General features: G+C 41.5%; 1 protein-coding gene across 1 annotated transcript in view; it reads right to left on the bottom strand.

Annotated features, from left to right (window-relative positions):
* LOC128327785 (golgin subfamily B member 1-like) overlaps positions 1-20,512 on the bottom strand; it is a 98,630-nt gene that overhangs the window by 29,507 nt on the left and 48,611 nt on the right. The window contains 2 exon segments of the mRNA XM_053257042.1: positions 1-8,368; positions 8,808-8,912. Coding sequence (XP_053113017.1) covers positions 1-8,368; positions 8,808-8,912 — 8,473 coding nt within the window.

The following is a 20,512-nucleotide window of genomic DNA, read 5'->3' as shown; positions in this document are numbered from 1 at the left end:
ATTTAATTGAATCTTTTTGCAAATGATTGATCTCTTGTTGTTTTTCTTTTAAAAGTTCTTGCAATTCTTTAGTTTTGTTCTTTGTTCCACTGTTGTCTCTCTGAGCAGATTTCACTTTTTCTTCAAATACTCTGACCAGATGCAGCTGCTGCTGTTCTTTTTCTCTAATCACATTACATTTCTCTGCTTTTAAGCCTTCCAACTGCTGCAAAAGCAAGCTGTTCTCTACCTGAATGGCTTTCAGTTTTTCTGTCATTTGATCCAATTTTTTAATGTGGTTGAGCAACTCTGTCTCCAAAAATTCTCTCTCATTCTTCACTTTAGAAGATGTTTCTTGAACATTTTCTAATTCTTCCTGTAACAGGCATTTGTCATCTTCTAATATCTTAATTTTCTCCCCAAGACTTACTATTTCCTGATTAAGATTTTTACAATCATTTTCTAATTTTGACAATGAGCTTTTTTTCTGATATAGAGATTCTTCAGCATCTTTTAACCTTTCTGACATAACTTTGTTCTCTTGCTTTAAGGTAAGCACACTTTTCTCCTTTTCTGAGATCCCTTCATTTAACAAATGAATGTGCTTTAATAATGACTCTCTCTCACTGAGCGTACCACTGAACTTAGATTGCACATCAGACTTGTCCAATTCCAGCTGAGTTTGGAGTTCACTCAGAGCAGATTGTGTTAAACTAAAATCCTTAGAAAGGACCTCATTTTCCTTCTGAGTTTTCTCTAGGGTCTGCTTTAAGGTATCAGAAATTTCTTTTAATTGCTCATTTTTCTCTATTAGTTGCCTGTTCTCAAGAGTAGATTCATCAACACATTTTTTATATTCTTCCAAAGATAGTTTGTGCTCAGATGCCTGCCTTTCTGCTTTAATCTGCAATTGACTAATTTCCTTCTGTTTACATTCAACTAACTGTTTTAGTTCATTTGTGTGTGCATTTTCATCAGTTGCTTTTTGAAGCAGCTTCTCAAGTTCCTGTTTTTCAGATTCTTTCTGATTTGCTCTGTGAAGAGCCTCTTGCTTCTCTTTTCTAATGACATCAATAATTTGCCTCATTTCTGCTATTTTACTACTAATGTTTTCATAGGCTTGAAGCAGTGACTCATATTCCTGCTTTAATTCACTGTGTTTCGCTTTCCAATCTGTTAATTCAACTGTCTGAGAATCTTTTAAGGTATTCAACTGGAAAGAAAAGGCTTCCTTCTCCTGGACGATAGTCTCCATGGTAGACTTCAGACTTTCACATGCAGCAGTTAAATTTTCATTTTCAATTAACAATCTAGCATTTTCTGTTGCAAGTATCTCCCTCTCTTTACACAATGTAGCATCTGAGTCTTGTTTTTCTCTGCTCAGTTCAGACACCAGATGTCCAAGGCTTTGAGCCTTATCAACCAATTCTTTGTTTTCCAACATAAGCAAGTCCATTTGGCCTTTAATAATTTTGTTTTCTTTCAGAGCTTCTTTACGTGATATTAAAGCAGCCTGGAGCTTTCTTTGAAGACATTCTTTGATTTTTTCTTCAGCAGTATATGGCTGCTCCTGGAGTTTATAGTCACCTCCATTTATGGTTTTTCTCATCTGTCCTGGAGTCATTTCTGCTGGTGACTGATCTTGATCAGCTGTTCTCTCTGTTAATGTTCTCCTTGTGTGCATGATATCTAGCAACTGACAAGATACATCTTTGTCTTGAACTTTGTTCTGTAGCACAGCACCTGAATGCAGCAGCCACACAGTTTCTGTGTCCATGTTATCTTCTCCTCTAGTTTTCACACAAAATGATGTATTTTTGTCTGCATTTGAAACTGGTAAAACCTTCTCACGTAGCATGTTTAACTCCATTAATAGTGTCTTGTTTTCTTCGCTGGCATGTCTCAACTCGTCTTTCATATTTACTAATTCTGTATTTGATTTCTCTAAATTGCTGATAAACTCTTCTTTCTCTTGGCTCAATTTTTCCACCACGGTTTTAAAATGTTTTGCTTCTTCCTGATGTTCCTGTAAATTTTGTTGTAACTGTGAAACTTCTTTCATTATTTCCTTTCCATGATCAAACTTTCCTTTAAGTTCTTGAACAGAATGATGTAAATATTTGATCTCTTCATTTTTTTCTGAAACTTGTATGTTGGCTTGTTGAATATTGTGCTTCAGACTTTCAATTTCTTCCAGACTGATCAAGTGATCTTCATCACTTTTTTTAAGGAGAATGTCTTTTTCATTATTCAGACTTTCAATCATAGTTTTCACATCTACAAGTTCATTTTCATATATTTCCAGTTGTTGCTGAAGCTGACCTATCTCAGTCAGCATATTGTCTTTGTCTTGCTTGTAGTGCTGTTCAGAGATTTTTAGTTTTATTATATCTTGTACTTTCCTGTCAAGTTCAAGTGACTTCTCTCTTAACTCTCCCTTAAGCTTTTCTTTTTCTTCCATAAGTCTAGCATAGTTATCATTGATTTTTGCCATCTCAGCTTCTCTCTTCGCTATGTCACTTCCCATATTTTCTGATTCTTCTACCATCACATCAGTCTTGGCATTTAGCCCTCCTGACTCTACTGCTTTTTGCTTACCATTTTCATTGTGATAAAGAGCTGCATGGGACTCTAACTTTTTCTGCAGAGAATATAAAACCAAAAGGTTAGAGTCCAATTCTTCACATTTTATCTGATGAATCTCCTGGAGTTCTTGATGTTCCTTTTTTAGGAGCTCAAAGTCTTTAGTTTGTTGATCAAAATTTGCTAGTAGCTTAGCATGTTCTTCTTTCTCTTTCTGATTTTTTTTAGTGCTTTCCTTACGGTCAATAAGCAATGCCTGAAGTTTCTTTTTCAGGATTTCCTTCTCTCTTTGCAATAGCGTTACTTGATTACTCTCACTGGGGAGATGCTTAGTGTTATTGCAAGAGTCTTCTGTATTTAAGGTAGCATGTGCTGTATTTGTTTCATTAAATGTCTCGTCTCTCTTTGCTATTTCAGCATTGAGATTTTCAATGGTTAAGAGAAGTTGAGAATGCTCTATTTCATATGTTTGTTCTCTCTCATGGAGCACAGAATGCATTTGCGCAAGCAGAGAATCTTTCTCCTGCAAAAACATTACATTCTTATCAGATATACTTTTTTGTTCAGCAATTGTATCTTTAAGTTCTGTAACTGACTTCTGCAGCTGTTCTAGACACGTTGCCTTAGCAGATAATGCTTCATGCATGTTATTTATCTTAACATCTTTTCCTAATAATTGTTTTTTCAGTCTTTCAAGCTGGGATTCAAGATCTTTGTTTTGAATTTCAGTACATTTAATCTGTTTTGTAAATTCATCCATTTGCTTCAGTAAATCTTCTGTTCTTTTATGTTCTCTTTCCATATCTTCCTGCCCACTCTTTTCAAGTTTCCCAATTTTCTGAATTAAGTCCTTCCTTATGATCAAAGCAGCCTGGAGCTTCTTTTTCAGATTCTCTTTTTCCTGGCTTAGTTTTACTACAGTAACATTTATCTGTTCCTTTTCACTAAGTACGTCTTTAAGAGTAGCTTCTTGGTTGGTCAGTGCAATCTGACTGTGGTCAAGTTCTTTCTTACATTCTTTGAGCTGCTGTGACAACACACTTGCTTCTTCTGTTGCGCTCTTCTGAATGGATTCCAGTTGCTGCAGTTTAGTGACAAGTACAGCCTTCTCTTCTGAATATTTTACCATTTCAGTAGACATGGATTCCATGACTTGAGTAACCGAGTAATCCTTCTCTTTTAACTGCTGGCTTAGAAAGGAAATCAAATCCTTCTCTTGGTTAGCTTGGGAATTTAAGTCTTCTAGCATCTGGTTTTTGTGCTCCACTTCTTCTAAAAGTTTTGCTGTTTTCTGACATTCAACATTCAATGTCTTGCAACTGTTTTCACGTTCATTCTCCAGTGTATGTATCCTTTTTTGGAGAAGAGCAACCTGTTCTTTCATATTTATAAATGTGTTTTCCCTTTCTTCAAAGACAGCCTGCTGCTTGCATAATGCCTCCTTAACAGTACTCAATTCATTCGAAAGACATTCAATTTCAGATCGGTGAGTATCTTTGACCTTCTCAAAATCATTACACATCAACTTTTTTTCCTGCAGGGACTGCATAATTTCCAGCTGATTTTTCAAGTAATCTAGTTCTTTCTCTCTCTCTAAAAGAGTCTGTTGCAGTGCCATTGCTTCAGCATCTTTGCTGAGAATGCTAGCTATTAGAGTAGAGAAATTGTCCAATAAAGTCTTACTGTCAGTTACTTGTTGATCAGGATCACTATCACTGTCTTTGATGAAATACCTGTTACTTGACAATGCAGATATATGTTCAGACAGCTCTTTTTTAATAAGGTCCTGTTCTTCCTGCAAAGACTGAATCTGAGCATCTTTTGAATTCATTTCCCTTTCTAAATTGCTCAGTTGCTCAATATTAGTTGCATTTAGCTGAGTTGCCCTATCAAGGTCTGTCACCCATCTGTTTTCTGACTCAAGGAGACTTTGTTCTAGCTCTTTAACCTTAAACTTTAAATCATCAACTTCCTCACCCTTAACACTAACCTGATTCTGCAACTGATCTCTCTCATTCTTCATCTGCAAAATGACGGCATCTAGTTGTGTTCGTGATTCATTTGCGCTGGCTTCTAATTTGTCATGAACCTTTTGTAGTTCTTTTGATTTCTGCTGTAATTGGCTCTGATACTTAACCAGCTCTTTGTTTTCTACACTCAGCTTATCAATGTTCTCCTGTAAAAGAGTTTTATCCTTAAGTAAAGACTCTACCTGCTGTTGTAATGTTTCTACTGAAAGTGTTTGTTTGTGGCATTCTTGAGAAAATTTAGAATTTGCAATGCTGAGTTCAGAATTTAAAAATTCAATGCTCTTAGTCTGCTCAGTGCATTTTTCTTGTAAAGCCTGAAGAGCTACATCTCTCTGTTGCACATATTCCTTCCACAGGGCAACTTGCTCCAATGCTTTCTGGTACTCTGATTTTGCAGATTTGAGTTCAACTGTCAAAGAGTCTATCGTCTTCTGGCCAATGGCAGTGATTTCATCCTTCTCTTCCAAATGTTTTTTTAAAGTAGCAGCACTTCTGTCTAGTTCTTCTTGAAGCAGCTCAATCTCATTAGTAAGAGCATGAACATTGCTTTCTGCTAGTTGCATGCTTACGTCTTTCTGATCTAAAGAATTAAGTAATCCAGCAATATACTCTTCCTTTTTACTCAGAGTAGCACTGAGTTCATCCCTTTGTTCAAATTGAGCAGCAAATTTGTCCTGCAAAGATAGGAAAGCATCTTCTTTTTCCTGTGCTAGGTCTTTTAACTTTTGGATTTCTTGGGTCAGTTCACTAATTTGTCTATGAAGTTGAGAAACTAACTGCAATTTATCTTCATTTAATTTTATTTCCTCTCTTAGTTTCACCACCAAATCAGCACTATTTGAAAGAGAACCCTCTTTTTCTGTCAGTTTCTGGCTAATATCATTTATTATTTCTTTCTGATCACTTATTTCCCTTTTTAGACTCAAGTTCACTTCTTCTAAATCTGTAGCTTGCTTCTTCAAAATCTCACATTCACTCTCTTTGTCTTGAAGTTCAGTCTTCAGCTGACTGTTAAGCAGTGAAATATTCTTCACTGCCAACTCCTTCTCAGCAGCGACTGCTTTGAATTGTTCTACTTCAGAGCTCAATGATGCTACCCATTTCTGCTGTGTAAAGGAAGACTCAGAAATGTGAGCTTGCAAATCAACATATTCCTCCTCCTTTTGCTTTAAAAGGCCATCTTTCTGTGAAATTGACTTATTTAATTCTTCTGTCTTTTCTGTCATAGTTTTAAGCTGACACTGAAGGTCAGAAATTATTTCAATGTTCTCAGACAGTTGAACTCTAAGCAAATCTGACTCCTCCGATTTATCTTTAAGCAATTTTAACTCTTGGGCTTGCTTTTTCAATCCTTTTTCTTTTTCTTGCACTTCCTGCCTAAGCTGACCAGCTGCACAATCTAAAGCCGTTACCTGGCTTTGCAAATCTGAAATCAACTGCAAATACTGCTTTTCACCTGAATCTTTATTTTCTTTCATTTGCTCAATCAAAGTTTCCTTCTGAGAAAGGAGAGCTTCTTTATCCTGCAAACTACTTTTTAAAGTTTTTGTTTCAGTGATCAGGATATCAAATTGGTCTCCTAAGGCAAAAATATTATGACCCTGCTGAGACAATGATGTATTTAAAGGAACTATTTCCTCACATTTTTTCATTAATGTAGCAGTGATTGTTTCAATGTCAGTTTTCAGTTTTTTATTTTCTAAGTTCAACATATGAGCTTCATGTTTCACTGATACAATTTCACACTGATGCTGTGTTAACTGATGCTGAAGAGAATCACATTCACTGGACTTTGCACTGCAAATAGACAAAGCACTGTCTTTTTCATATTTCAAAACATCCAATTCTTTCCCTAATAGTGTCAGTTGACTATTTAACACTGCATACTCTTCAGTTTTCTTGGTAACCTGCTGGTGAAGATCCTCAATCTCTCGCCCTTGAGATAGTAGAACAGAATTTTTTTCTTCACTCTGTTGAGATAACCGTATGCCATCATCTTGAAGTCTTTCTACTTCTTTTTGCAACACTGTTATGTTTACTTGTTTTTCTTCTACCTGTTTAAGTAAGGCATCATTATGCTTGGTTTTTTCTTCTAGAGATTTGCTTGTTCCTTTAAGCTCAATTTCTGCGTCTTGTACTTGTTTCTGTAATGCCAATAGCTCTTCTTCTCTTTGACTGAGCTGTTGGACCATTTTATTATACTCTGACAATTTCTGATTTAGCATTATTTCTTTTTCCAGCTCTCTGTCTTTTGCATCCTTCAGCTGAGTGCTAAATGATTTTGTTTCTTCATGCAACTGTTTTGTCATCTCCTTGCTTTTGGAGAGCTGATTGGCTAATAAACTGCATTCCTTTTCCTTCTCCAGCAGCTGCACCATAACTGAATTTTCTCTTTGCTTTACTAGACCTGAGACTTCTTCAACCTTGTTTCTTAGAGTCTCTTTATCACAAATAGCCTCTGAAAGCCTTTTTTCATATTCCATGACACTGGCAGACATCTTGCTCTCCATCTCTGTCATGGATTGGGAACGCTTCAATAGTTCACACTCCTTTACATCCAGTAATTTGGACAAACTCTCATTCTCACTAATCAGCTGTTGTTTTTCCTTCTTCATGGTATGCAATTCAGTTTTAAGACCTTCATTAGCTTTAAGCTGACCCGCAAAATCTTTTTCTTTTTGCTCAAGAGCTGTCTGCAACTGCGTTTTAGTTAAGGCATTCGTTTGTCTTTCTGTTTCCATCTTATTAATTATTTCTTGTTTTTCATATAGCTCTTTATTAAGTTCTTTACACTTCATTTCTTTGGTGTCCAGTTCTCCAGCTAACTGAAGTTTTTCCTTTATTCTTTGCTGCTCCAAAACTCCAAGGTTGCCTTTTAATGAATTTATTATCTCTGATTTTTCTTGTAATGACTTTTTGGCAATTTCTAGATGCTCAGTATTTTCTGCAAGCTGTCTAGATAAATTAGCCATTTCTTCATCTTTTTTAGCACTTTCTAGAATTAGTTGATTGTATAAGTCTTTCACTGATTTCAGTTCATTTACAAAATGTTGTTCTTTGTTCTCCCTCTCTATCAGCAAGCTATTCAGTTTCTCCTTTGCAGAGATATGTTCATCAAGCTGGGATTTGAGATATTCTATTTCTTCCCTACATTTTTTCTCAGATTCTTGCAGCTTTTCAGCCGATTTACTTATTTGTTCAGTAAGAAGTTTAATTTGTGACTCACACTCCATGAGCTTGTTGTTGTGTGTTATATCACGGGTTTTGATTTCAGAATGAAGTTGTTTAATTGTTTTGCTGGTCTCTTTGATTTGCCTGACCAGTTCTTCATTTTCTTTGGTTTTGCCCTCATTCTTAACTTTCACATTTGCCAACTCTGATTCTATTGTATTTAATTGCTCAGAAAGTTCTGAAATCTTCATGCTTGCATCTTTCACATCTGCTGATTGTACATCTTTTAGCAACTGGACTTCCCTTTCAGCCTTAGAAAGTGCATTTTCCATATCTCGCATTTCATCTTCTTTACACTTGATCTGGAATTTCAGAATATTAATCTGTTCCGAATACTCAGTCATACTGGAAGCAATAGTAGAAATTTCTTTGTCTTTCTCTGCTAAAAGTTCTTTGAGGCTGTCAATTTCTCTTTCACGTCTCTGGAGATCTTGAATAAGTTGCGATCTCTCTTCCAGATGGCTTGTGTTCAATCTGTCAAGTTCTTCATTCGTCTGTTCAAGGTCCAGTCGCATTAATTCTACGGCAGCATCCTGCTTCAAGGTCTAAACACAAAAATAAATAAGTGTTTTTATTATGAGTGCCTAAAATAAAGCATTCACTCAACAACAGGATTCAATAGTGACTCCCAAAAAACTGCTTAGGCTCATCCAAAGGATTTGGTGCTACCCCAAAGGAGGGTTTTGTTTTGTTTTTTTGTTTTGGACAATTGACTTCCTACCCCCACATGCCATATTGTTTTTGAAACCACTTCCGTTTCAAAAGATATTTGCCATGTGGCAGATGGAGCTTCTGTTCAAGAAAAGTAAGCCTTGCACCCCCTTGGACTCATGGAGCTAGTTTTATGGTTCTTCGTTCTAGTCTGTAGTTACCATCACAAACAAAAAGATATGTCATTGTTCATATATTACATATATGACTAAATAGAAAACTATACACCAAGCCACAATTTCCCATTCAAATAATATTTAATTATAATTTTACCTTTTCTTTAAAGACAGCCATTTTCTCTGTAAGGTCACTAATGAGTATTTTCTGTTCTGCACACTCTGCTTCATATGCACTGCACTTCTTCAAATCATCTTCCAGCTAGATTCAGGAAAAAGAAATTAATGATGTATGCAGTTATGACAAAATGACAAAGTAGCCAATAAAACTATATTGATCTTTATAAGATAGACTACTTCAACTAAGTTCACTTCATGATTAATAACAACACACTTAATCTACCCTAAAGTGACCCAAGTTACGTAAATTATTCCATTATGACAATATATAAACAAACTACATCCAGCAGAAAGTAGCAGTGAGTGAAAAATGCTTGTATTCCACTCAGGTGTTCACTACTATTTGACTCAATTTGGATGCTGCATTATGCAATGGCTTGTACAATTCCACTCATGTTCTCAAACTAGAAACTGGCAGCAGGACTAGAAACTAGTTTCAGTCTCTGTCTGAGAGCAAACTTCAGTGCAGCCCAGGGCTAGCCAACAAATGAATTGTAGTGAGGTAGCAGCCTCAGGTGGTGCATCTGTTGCTTCCTCTTAGGAACAGAGAAAGCTGCTTTATACCGAGTCAGACTCCATCTCGTTCAGTATTGCCTACCCAGACTGGTAGCACCTCCTCCAAGGTTAGAGGCAGGCAGGCATCAGCCCTATCTTGGAGATGCCAGGAAGGGAACTTGGGACCTTCTTCATGCAAGCATGCAGGTGCTCTTGCCGGGGTAGCCCCATCCCCTAAGGAGAATATCTTACAGTGCTCACACACAGTCTCCCATTCAAATGCAAATCAGGGTGGACCCTGCTTAGCAAAGGAAACAATTCACGCTTGCTACCACAAGACCAGGATCTCCTTCCTGTCCTGCCACTGCCCCTTTCAGAATCAACAGTGCCTCTGCTGCCTCTCCCAAGGAAAAGGATGGGCTATGGAGAGAAACAAAGTATGAGGTCCTACACGGACATCCTTCCACTTCATGTCTTAGCCCCTGCCTTTTCAAATGGTAGGGAGAGCAGAACACATAGAGAGGAGAAACAGCTGCTACCATCAGGTAAGGAATATGCAGGAGCTTGCTGAGGAGGACAGAAAGTCATGCAGGGGAGTGGGAAAGGTAGGTGGAGGCTAGTGAGAATGTCTGTTTAGGCACGGAGGTGTGGGGAAGGTTGCCCCCAAGGTTGCTCAGGGGACCTTCTGAAGCAAGGCACACCAAGTGTGCCATGGGGTTCCCAATACAGGCACTGTATTGATTCACAATACAGGCAATACAGGCACTGATGGGTCTTCGGTGAGGCCTGCCCCTGCCCCTAAGAGGAAAGTTCCAGGGATATAACCAGCTGGGTATAGAAGCCTAACAGTGCTGTTCAGGCCTTGTGGGTAAAGAGCATTCAAGAGGAAGGAAAGGACACTCCCCTCCCACCCTTTTCACAGTGCCTTGAAGTTTTCTTCCTGCTCTGCTAGTTTCAAAGTTTTTAATTGCTATATAGCCCTTGAAGAAGTGGTTCTGGAGAACAGGAAAAGATGTTATTTTTAGGGATGTGAAAACAATTCAGGTTCGAAACAATCTGAGCTTGAAAAGGCTTTTTGAGTGTTTCAAGTTAGAAACCAAATGTCCTTAAAATGAAGGGCTTGTTTCAAGCTTGAAATGAAACTACGTTTCAAGCTCAAATTGTTTTGTGTGTTTCAAGCACCATTTTGGAGGGCAGTTTTTTGCTTGCTGGCACTGGCTTCCAATTGGCTTGAGATCTCCTTGCTATCATACAAATCAAGTGTTGTCACGGGCAACTGTGCCCCCATTGGTTGGGAGGAGGCAGGAGGGAGGCCAAATGACGGCGTTTCAAATGTATGTAAGGACCTGGGAGGCAGAGAGCCCTTACAGTGTGCCAGTGCCTTTTGAAGAGGAAGGATACATCAGAAGAGGGAGGAGAGAGATTTCAGCACAGAAGCAGAGGAGGGCAGAGTGGTAGCATGCCTGGGGCCTGACTGGCCCAGTGGAGAGAGACAGAGAGTGTCTGTGGCTTCTCTCTCTCTCTCCTTTTAATTTGCGGTGACAACAATTGCTTTTTCTTTTCCCCTCCCTCAGTGGCGGCTGAGATAGAATTAAAGGAGAGGTCCTCCCCTGTTGGGGAAGAAGCTCTTCCTGTGGCAGCAGAGGAGGTGTTGTCAGCTGCTAGCCCAGCCAGATCACTCTCTCCATCCTCCTCAATCCCCACTGGCAATGCATCCCCCACCATTTGAGCTAAAAGAGGAGCAAGAGTAAGTACTTCCACTTCCTGGACCTTCTCAGCCCCAGACCAAGGGCAGAAGTGGCCCCCAGAAGGAATCAGCAGCCCCAGTAGTACCGCCAACACCTAAACAGTCCTGAACCGATGGCAGTATGGAGTGGGAACACTTTGAGCTCCTCCATGGTGAGCCAACCCATGCTGTCTGTGGGGCACAGGTCTGTAGGAGGAAGGACCCCAAGCATCTTATGACCTTGGGGATGCTGCTGCACCTGCAGTGGCATCACCTGGAGGCCCCCGTTCCTGCTGGCAGCAATAGGCCTCGTGTGCCCTCGACTAGTGGCAGCTTAAGAAGTTTAATCTTCTATTGCCGGACCTAAAGATTGTGAACCAAGATACTGAATGAGCTCATTGAGTGTTTTCTCCTAGGCTGTTGCAGCAACCAAGAGACATTATTGTAAGATCTGTTAATGCTGGCATAAAAGACAAGTGAGGTGGAAGAGATTAATTGGGACGGAAGCAAAGTCAATTTTTTCCAATACATTAGCATGGCTACCCTTCAGAAGATGAGAGACTTTAAACCACTCACGGAACAATGAGTAAAAAAGGGAATTTGTTCTAAAGGGGGGTTCCCTTTTAAGTTAATCATCTTTAAGTCACAAGGAAGAGAGATTGTTTCAAGACTGAGTCATATGAAGAAGGTCTTGGCTGAACGTAAGAGGCACATCTGGAGGCAATTAAGACAGCGGCCTTGGAAGCTGGGAAGAGACTGGATAGTTGTTAGAAGATATGACAAGGGAGTTGTTTTTTCACCCCTGCAGTATGTGAAAGTAAAGGTCTTTGCGATGAGTGTTATGTGTACAAGTAGATAATAATAACAGTGGTATTAGTGGAAGGAAAGTTTCCTAGGATAATGAATAGAGATTGGCTAAGTGATTTGGGATATTGTATTAATGCACTGGGCTCGGGAGGAGGGGAAGCTTTAGTTTGGTATGCTGCCCCTCTCCCCGGACCTTGAAAAGGATTTCCTTTTGTTTAGGATCCTCTGTGAGAGCTTGCTATGCAAGCAAGTTGGGGAGGGAGGGAATATGGACAGGGGTTGGGGGGGGCAACGGAGGGAGGGGATATAAAATATGTGAAAGAACAGTAAAATTTAAATTTATTTTTAAATTAAGTATAAAGTAACCCAAGATACATTAGGCTGTTTGGTGAAACTGTTGGTTTTGGAAGCTGTGTTTAATTATTCTGTAGACCTTAAGAGATTTGAATGGGTGATCACTGTATTGTGATTTCATTGAATGTTAGAGGGCTAGGTGATCCTATTAAGAGAGCTAGAATTAGTAAATATATAAAATCTTTAAATCCATCTCTGGTTATGTTACAAGAAACCTTTAAGACAGATATCGTCAAAGAGGTATTTTGGTCAGCAATTTTTTGTGACAGGGACCAGCAAGTCAAGAGGGGTGGCTATTTTATTTAAAACGACCTTACAATTTAAGGTTAAAAAGATTCAGAAGGCCAGTGATGGGAGGTTTATATTTATTAAGGGGGGATTAGATATTAAATATATAATGTTAGTTTCTATATATGCCTCTAACCAGGGCCAGATTGGATTTATACAGAAAACTATGAAACAATTAAGTAAATTTGGTGGGGGAAATATAATTTTAGGAGGAGATTTAAATGTTGATGCAACAGTGCTAACTGGGAGAACCAAAATGATTTCCAAAAAACAATCTTTATAAGAATCTCCAGAAACTAATGCAATCGAATGAGCTAGTAGATACATGGGGAGTTATGAATCCTTCAGCTAGAGGATTTACTTTTTTTTCGGGCAGACATCAATCTCATTCCAGGACAGATTATATATGGGCTTCCAAAAGCTTTTAAAATCAATTTCAGCGAGGAGAAATTGCACCTATACTTATAACAGATCATGCCCCAGTGGAAAAAAGAAAAAGAAAGAAAAGACTAGTGGCAGCAAGGCAGCTGCTCCTACCCAAGCAGGGGAAGTTGCCTGTGTGGTGGGTGCGGTCAGTGGGCAAGTGGTCTGGTTGCTCAGAGCCTCATCTCATCACCTGGACCATTGCCAAGATGATCGCTTTGGATGACCAGCCATTCCAGGAGGTGGAGAATGCCAGCTTCTGCCGGGTGCTCCTACTGCTTAGCCCCAACTATAAAATCCCCTCATACACCACCTTCAGCACCTTCATTCCTTGTACCTGGCATGCAGGGAGGCCATGACGGGGCTGCTGCATGCAGCAGCGCATGGCACCAGTGCACACTTCACTGTGGATCTGTGGACCAGCCATAGTGGAAGGCACTTTTCTTTCCTGTCCCTTACAGAGCACTGGTGGGTGCAGGAGAGTGAAGGGACATCTGCTGCTGGTGGCGCGGCAAGCCCCTCCCATGCAGTAAATCACAGGTGGGCTGTGCTGCAGGTGCTGGGCACTAATAATACGTGAGATGAGCTGACAGTAGCCATGGATTGCCAGGTGGAGGGATGGCTGTCCGGACAGCCAAACCTTTGCCAAGGGTTCACAGTGACAGACAGTGCTGTGAATATAAGAAGGGCAGCTGCACGGCTTCAGTTTGTGTCCATCTGTTGTGTGGCACACATGCTGAACCTGATCATGCGGGATGCACCTGGCCCTTCTGGGGCTGCAGCCAGGCTGGAGGTGCTGGGCACCACTCTGCTGTTGTGGCATTTGCCCACAAGAGCAGTCATGGCAAGATAGCAGCTTTCTTCCACCAGAGCAAAAAGGGTAGGTGGATGCTCAAGGAGAGGCAGCTTGAACTTGACCTGAACACCTGATCCATCAGGATATTCTGACCCAGTGGAACAGCACTTTTCTCTTGTCCCAGTGCCTGCAGGAGCAAGAGCTGGCCATCCACACCCTAGCAAGGAGGCATGGCTTGGACATATGCAACCTATTCAACCAGAAAAGGGTACTCATTTCCAAGGTAGTCTTGGCACTCAAGCCATTCTTTGTTGCCACGAATGACCTGTGTGATGAGACAGCAATGCTGAGCCAGGCTTTGCCCGCCGCTCTTCTCCTCAAGATGACGATGGGTGAGCTCCACTTAGGAAGAAATCGCCTTGGCAGGTCGGCTGAGAATTTGAGTGGGGAAGCGGCTCAGGAAACTCTTGGGAACATGCGGCAGCACGTTTTGAACTGCCTGTGACATAAAAATGAAGGGCAAAGCAGTCACTCCAGAATTGCTGCCCAGGTGGATGGACCTCCTGGTCCAAGAGTCTGACTGGACTTGGCGACAGTTGCCAAATGGTTAATCTCGTATCCACCAACCAGTGTCCAGAGTGAGAGGATGTTCTCCATGGCGGGGACGTGGTGAAACCCCACCATGCATGCTGGGATGCTGACTTGGTGATCTTCCCAAAGGCCAACCTCCCCCTGAGCTATCCAGAGCTGGTCATGGAGGATAAATGACTCATGGTAACCCCCATCCCCTGCAACAGCACTGGCAGTTTGCCCAACCCTGGCCAACCTCCTCCCACAAAAAAAAATTACTTGCTCACTTATAACTGATGATCTGTAAGTGATCAGTTGCATAAGCCTGTGTTCTGAGCAAGTTTGTTTTGGTGGTTAGGGTGCCACTTCTTCAGTTCCTGGACGACTGCCCTTGAGTGATGATCATCCCGTAAGTTCTTGTAATAAGTAAGTGCTTTCTGGGTTTTTTGTTTTTGTTGTTTCTTTTTTACTTTCAGCTTACTGCTATGGGGAGGATGGGAGGGTCTTATGAATGTCAATAGACTACTTACAGATCATCAGCAGGTGAGCAAACTGTTTATCTGTATAGTGATCCATTGCCATTCATAAGCCTGGGTATTCAGCGAACTTTCCCAGGAGGAAGGCACAGTTATTTTAAGACACTCTTTCAGACACTCCTCCCAAAATTTACCTCCAAAGTAGAGCCAAGATCAATAGCATAGTGCTTTACAAATGCTAACTCTGACAACCAAGTGGCCACCTTACAGATTTCTTCCGCTTGTGTCGTCTGATAGATGTGCTGCTGATGCTGCATAAGCCCTGGTGGAATGGGCTCTTATAGTACGTAGAGGTTCTATATTTTGTAGTTTGTAAGCTAATGAAATTAACTCCACTAGCCAGTGAGATAGATGTGTCTAGAGACAGATTGGCCCTTGGCTTTACCCTTATAAGCCACAAATAGTTGCTTGCATTTACAGAAGTCCTTAGTTCTCTTTAAGTAAAACAGGACTGATTTCCTTACATCCAACGCATGCAAAGACACCTTTAGAGGCATGGCTGAGTTTCTAAAGAAAGTAAGCAGCACTATATCCTGATTCAGGTAGAAATGGAATACTACTTTAGGACAGAACAATGGATCCATCTGCATGAGCACCTTATCAGAGTAGAACACAGTATAAAGTGTGTCTATTCTTAAAGCTGTTAACTCACAAACTCTTCTTGCTGTAGTTATGGCAACAAGAAAAACCGTTTTCAGAGCAACTAACTTGAAAGTGGCTGTTGCCATTGGCTCAAAAGGTTTCTCAGTCAGAGTGGAAAGTAATAGAGACAAACTCCATTGTTCAACTGCTTATCTCACTGGAGGGTACAGATTATTTATGCCCTTCAGAAATCTCTTGCAACCAGGATGGGAAAATACAGTTCTGCCACCCCAACCTGTGTGTTTTGAAGAGATCACTGCTAAATGGACATTTAGCAAAACGTTAGCTAAACTACAGCTTTTCAATGTTGCCCAGTATATATAAGTACTTGTCTAATAGTGGCATCCTCAGGATTAAAGCCCTATATAGTTGCATACAAGCGCTTCCATTTGTAAGCATAATTATGCCTACTGAAGTTTTCAGTTCATTTGATAGTCTTTTATCTAGAAGACACCTCTCCACGTAGTTAGCTTCAGAGTCTCTAAATTGGAATGTAATATTTCCCCCAGTCCTGTGACAGAAGACGTGGGCATTGTGATAGATGCCAGTATCCACGTCTCGTCTGTCTGAGAAGTGGAAACCATGGTTGGCATGACCATCAGGGGGGCAGCAGAATGCAAGCGATGTTCTCTTGGAGAACCTTGGCTACTACTCTGCCCAACAATGGGCATGGAGAATAGTACCGGAGTCCGTTTCTGCAACTTCACTGGAACACATCCCCCATGGAATGTTTCCCTTGACTTGCTCTGGAGCAGTACTTGGGGCTCTTTCTCTTCTGTTGCAAACATATCCAATGATGGAGTCCCCCAGGAACTAAATATCTTGGTTATGTATTTTGGATAGACCTCCCATTCGTGGTAGTGCTGCCCACTGCTGATGTGCTCAAATCATCCGCCAAAGTATTCTCTGTCACTTTGACGTACAGGGCAATTGGGTAAATGGGATGAGCAATGCACCAGTTCCACAACTGGATACTGAGTGCACATGGGGACCATGAGACCATCCCTCTTTGTCTGTTCAAGTAGGCAATAGCTGTGGTATTGTTAAGCTCTATCTGCACTACTCTCCCCTGTAGTGTGGGCAGGAACTATTTTAGAGCCTGAAATACAGCCAACAGCTCCAGGAAATTTATATGAAGCTGTCTTTGTTGTACTGTCCATAAACCTTGTGTCTGACATTCCCCCCAGTGTGCACCCCATCCTGAGAGAGATGCATCAGTGGTGACCCATGCTGTAGGAGACAGAACCTGGAATGGAATTTTCTCCTGCAGGTTTTTGACTATAGGCCACCAATTTAGCGAGTTCAGAACTGAAATGGGAATTTGAAGGTTCATCTGTTGGCTGTCTATGTTGGGCCAGAACACAGAGAGGAACCACATTTGGAGTAGGCACATCCTCCAATGGGCATATTGTACTGTAGTACTGCACAAGGCCATAAGCCCCAACAACCTCTGGATGCCAGGCTGCTCTTTGTATTGGTTTGCTCATAAGAACAGCCCTGCTGGATAAGGCCCAAGAGGTGGCCTATAGCCACCAGATGAGTAGCCATTGATAGCCCTGTCCTCCATGAATTTGTCTAAGCCCCTTTTAAATCTATCCAAGCTAGTGGCAATCACCACATCCTGTGGCAGATAATTCCATAAATTATGCGGTGTGAAAAAGTACTTCCTCTTGCTGGTCCTACATTTCCTAGCCTTCAGTTTCATGGGATGACTCTTGGTTCTAGTGTTGTGAGGGAGAGGAGGAAATTCTCTGTCTACTCTCTCTCTGTCTACTCCATGCATAATTTTATACACCTCTATCATGTCCCCCTGTAGTCACCTCTTTTTTAAACTAAAAGGCCCCAGATCATCTCGGTTCCCCTCTTCTGTACCTTTTCCAATTTTACAATGTCCTTCTTAAGATACAGTGACCAGAACTGCACGTGGTACTCCAAATGTGGCCACACCATTATAATATTAGCATTTTTATTTTCAACCCTCTTCCTAACATTCCCTAGCATAGAATTAGCCTTTTTTCACAGCTGTTGTGGAACACTTTCAATTAGCTGTTCACTACAACCCCAATCCTCTCTTCTAGCCAGTCACTGACAGCTCAGACCCCATATATGTATATGTGAAGTTGGGGATTTTTGTCCCAATATGGATCACTTTACACTTGCTTACATTAAACTGCATTTGCCAGTTTGTGAGGAGCTCCAAAAGGATATCTCCAATCTGTTTAGAGGTTGGTATTGAGCTCTGGAGCACGTCCCATGCAGATTGTGCTGCTTTGGATATCACTGGATATCACTGGCAACACTGGTAGCACTACTGGCTGTGCAGATAGGGGAGTAGCCATGAAATCATGTAGTCCTATAGTTTGTTTTTAATTTTGAGACCTAAAGCCTCAGCCATTTCTGTTATTTGTATACGATGCACCTTCGATTCCTCATTAAAAGATATGGATGGTGTAGGATGTACATTCTCCACTGGTGAGGAATCTAAAGGGTATAAAGTACCCCCAGACTCAGCCTCCGAGTCTGATGAGGAGCCATAGTCATCCTCTGATGAGGGCCTGTCTCACCCCTCCACTGATTGTGTAGAAGTTACTGAGGCTGTAGAGACAAGTGTGTCAACATTAGCAAGATGTTTCTGTGTAGTCACAAGCACAAGCACTGGCACCAATGTCAACTGTGAGGAGACCAACATTGCGGCTGGTGCGAGTCATACTAGAGGAACCTGCTATTGAAGTCGAGGCTCTGAGGAGAGAGAGGCTCTGTGCTGTGACTGGTCCACAGATTGGAAATGTATGTGTCTCATTCTCTCCATAGATGACACCTGCTGTACCTTCCACAAGTAGTATTCCTCACAGTCGTATGGAAGTCCCGGAGATGTTATACAGCAGTACTCCCTACAAACGCCCCAGCTTCTAGGTGCCATCAGATCATGGGAGCAGTCATATCTTACTGGTGACCTCCAATGCCTGGAGCATTTACAATGAGACAGAGTTTGGGAGTATTCCCTCCCTGTATTGCCTTCCTGAATCACACTTCTAGCTTGAGTGCCTGGTTTAGGAGTGTAAAATCTTGCAGAAGACATAGAGTGTGTCTTTGGTACTGATACAACCTCCTCCTCATCCAAGTCCTTGACTGAGAAAGCCTTTAAATGTGGAAGCTGATGGAGTACACAGGAAGCTGCCAAATACTGAGTCAGACCATAGATCCATCTAATCCAGTATTGTCTACACAGACTGGCAGTGGCTTCTCCAAGGTTGCGGGCAGCAATCTCTCTATCCTGCAGATGCCAGGGAGGGAACCTGGAACCTTCTGCTCTTCCTAGAGCGGCTCCATCCCCTAAGGTGACTATCTTACAGTGCTTACACATCAAGTCTCCCATTCATATGTAACCAGGGTGGACCCTGCTTAGCTAAGGGACAAGTCATGCTTGCTATCACAAGACCAGCTCTCCTCTCCATCAAATCAGGGATATCAGGGATCTTGCTGCCACTGGGTCTAAAGTGCAGTGCATCTAAACCTTCTAATCTAACGGCTATCTGATCTTCGATCTCAAGACCTCACAGGCTTTGGGCGTCGAGGAGTGCCCTCCCTCGACATCAAAGGTTGCTGAGGTGTACCACTGCAGACATTGAAGATGACTGGCAAGGTGTCACTGGTTCGATTGACAAAGAAGTTGAACTCTCATACTGCACCCTTGCTGTCGACTGTAGGGCTGCAGAGTCTTTCTGCATCAATGTTAACTTCAGTGTCGAAGCAGGAACACACACTTTTGTTGTCAACTGTAGGGCTGCAGAATCTTTCTGCGTCGAGATCAACCTCAATGTTGAAGCAGGGAACACTTGGATCCTGTAGACCAGTAAGAGATGAAGTGCCTTCCCACAACATCAAGGGCGAGGCAGTGTTCCAATCCCTGTGCCTTTTCGCAGAAGGAGAGCCAAATAACTCCTCTTCCGAAGCCTTTCATTTCTCCTTATGTTTTTGGTGATGTGTCAATGAAGATGATCATTTAGACATATTTGCAGAACACTTAAAGACATGTTCACCACTCGATGCCAACTGAGCAGCTGCTGCAGTCCCCAACATTGACATCACCATCAAGAAAGATGGAGATAGAGGCATTGGCGTCAGTGGTTGAAGAATGTTCTCGTAGAACGTTCTCGTAGAACATTCTCTAAGAGTGCCGCGCGAAGCCTGAGAGCTCTATTTTTCAGAGTTTGGTGACAAAACAACATACAGATTTACAGGTCATTTTATTATGCTTCTCGCCCAGAGACAAAAGGCAAGAGTTGAGGCAGTCCATAGATGGTAATTTGCCGCCAGACTCAGTTCATTTCTTAAATGTTTTTTTAATGTTCATTTGCGGTGCAAGTCAGCACGCAACAAAAATACCCCCTAAATTCCAACATCCAGTTAGCAAAGAGTAGTCAGGAAACAGTCCAAGTCAAAGCCAATCATACAATAATGATTCATTTTTCTCTTACTTGTAGAACGTAACTACCATAATAACCAACATAGTGTAGTGGTTAGAGTGTTGGACTAGGACCAGGAAGACCCGAGTTGGAATCACCATTTAACCATGAAACTCACTGGGTGACTCTGGGCCAGTCATGTATCTCTCAGCCTAGCCTACCTCACAGGGTTGTTCTGAAGATAAAAACAAGCATGTACACCACTCTGAGCTCCTCAGAGGAAGAGCGGGATAGAAATGTTAAAAATAATAAATAATAAACAAACCAAGGAGCATAAACCGAACAAGGTGTATGCTATGGCATTCAGAAAGGAACTGAAGTGGTGCCCTAACGGTTGAGCTGAGTGCGAGAGGCAGAGCATGAGTGCCACAAGGTACCTAAAAATCTACCCGCAAGGCCCTGTGCAGGTACAGAACCCAGATTTATGAATGGCAATGAATCATGTTACAGATCCAGATGTGTCTGCCCATTAGTGCTGCTGCCACATGCAGACACACCATTGCCATGACCAATGATGAAATGGACTACATCCCTAACCCATATGTTGGGCTGTCAGTCAGGGCCCAGCACCAATCTGAG

Source organism: Hemicordylus capensis, chromosome 1 (genome assembly GCF_027244095.1).
Source record: "Hemicordylus capensis ecotype Gifberg chromosome 1, rHemCap1.1.pri, whole genome shotgun sequence".
NCBI classification, from domain to species: Eukaryota; Metazoa; Chordata; class Lepidosauria; order Squamata; family Cordylidae; genus Hemicordylus; species Hemicordylus capensis.
The sequence above is the reverse complement of the archived record's forward strand: the minus strand, read 5'-3'. Positions and strand labels throughout refer to the sequence as shown.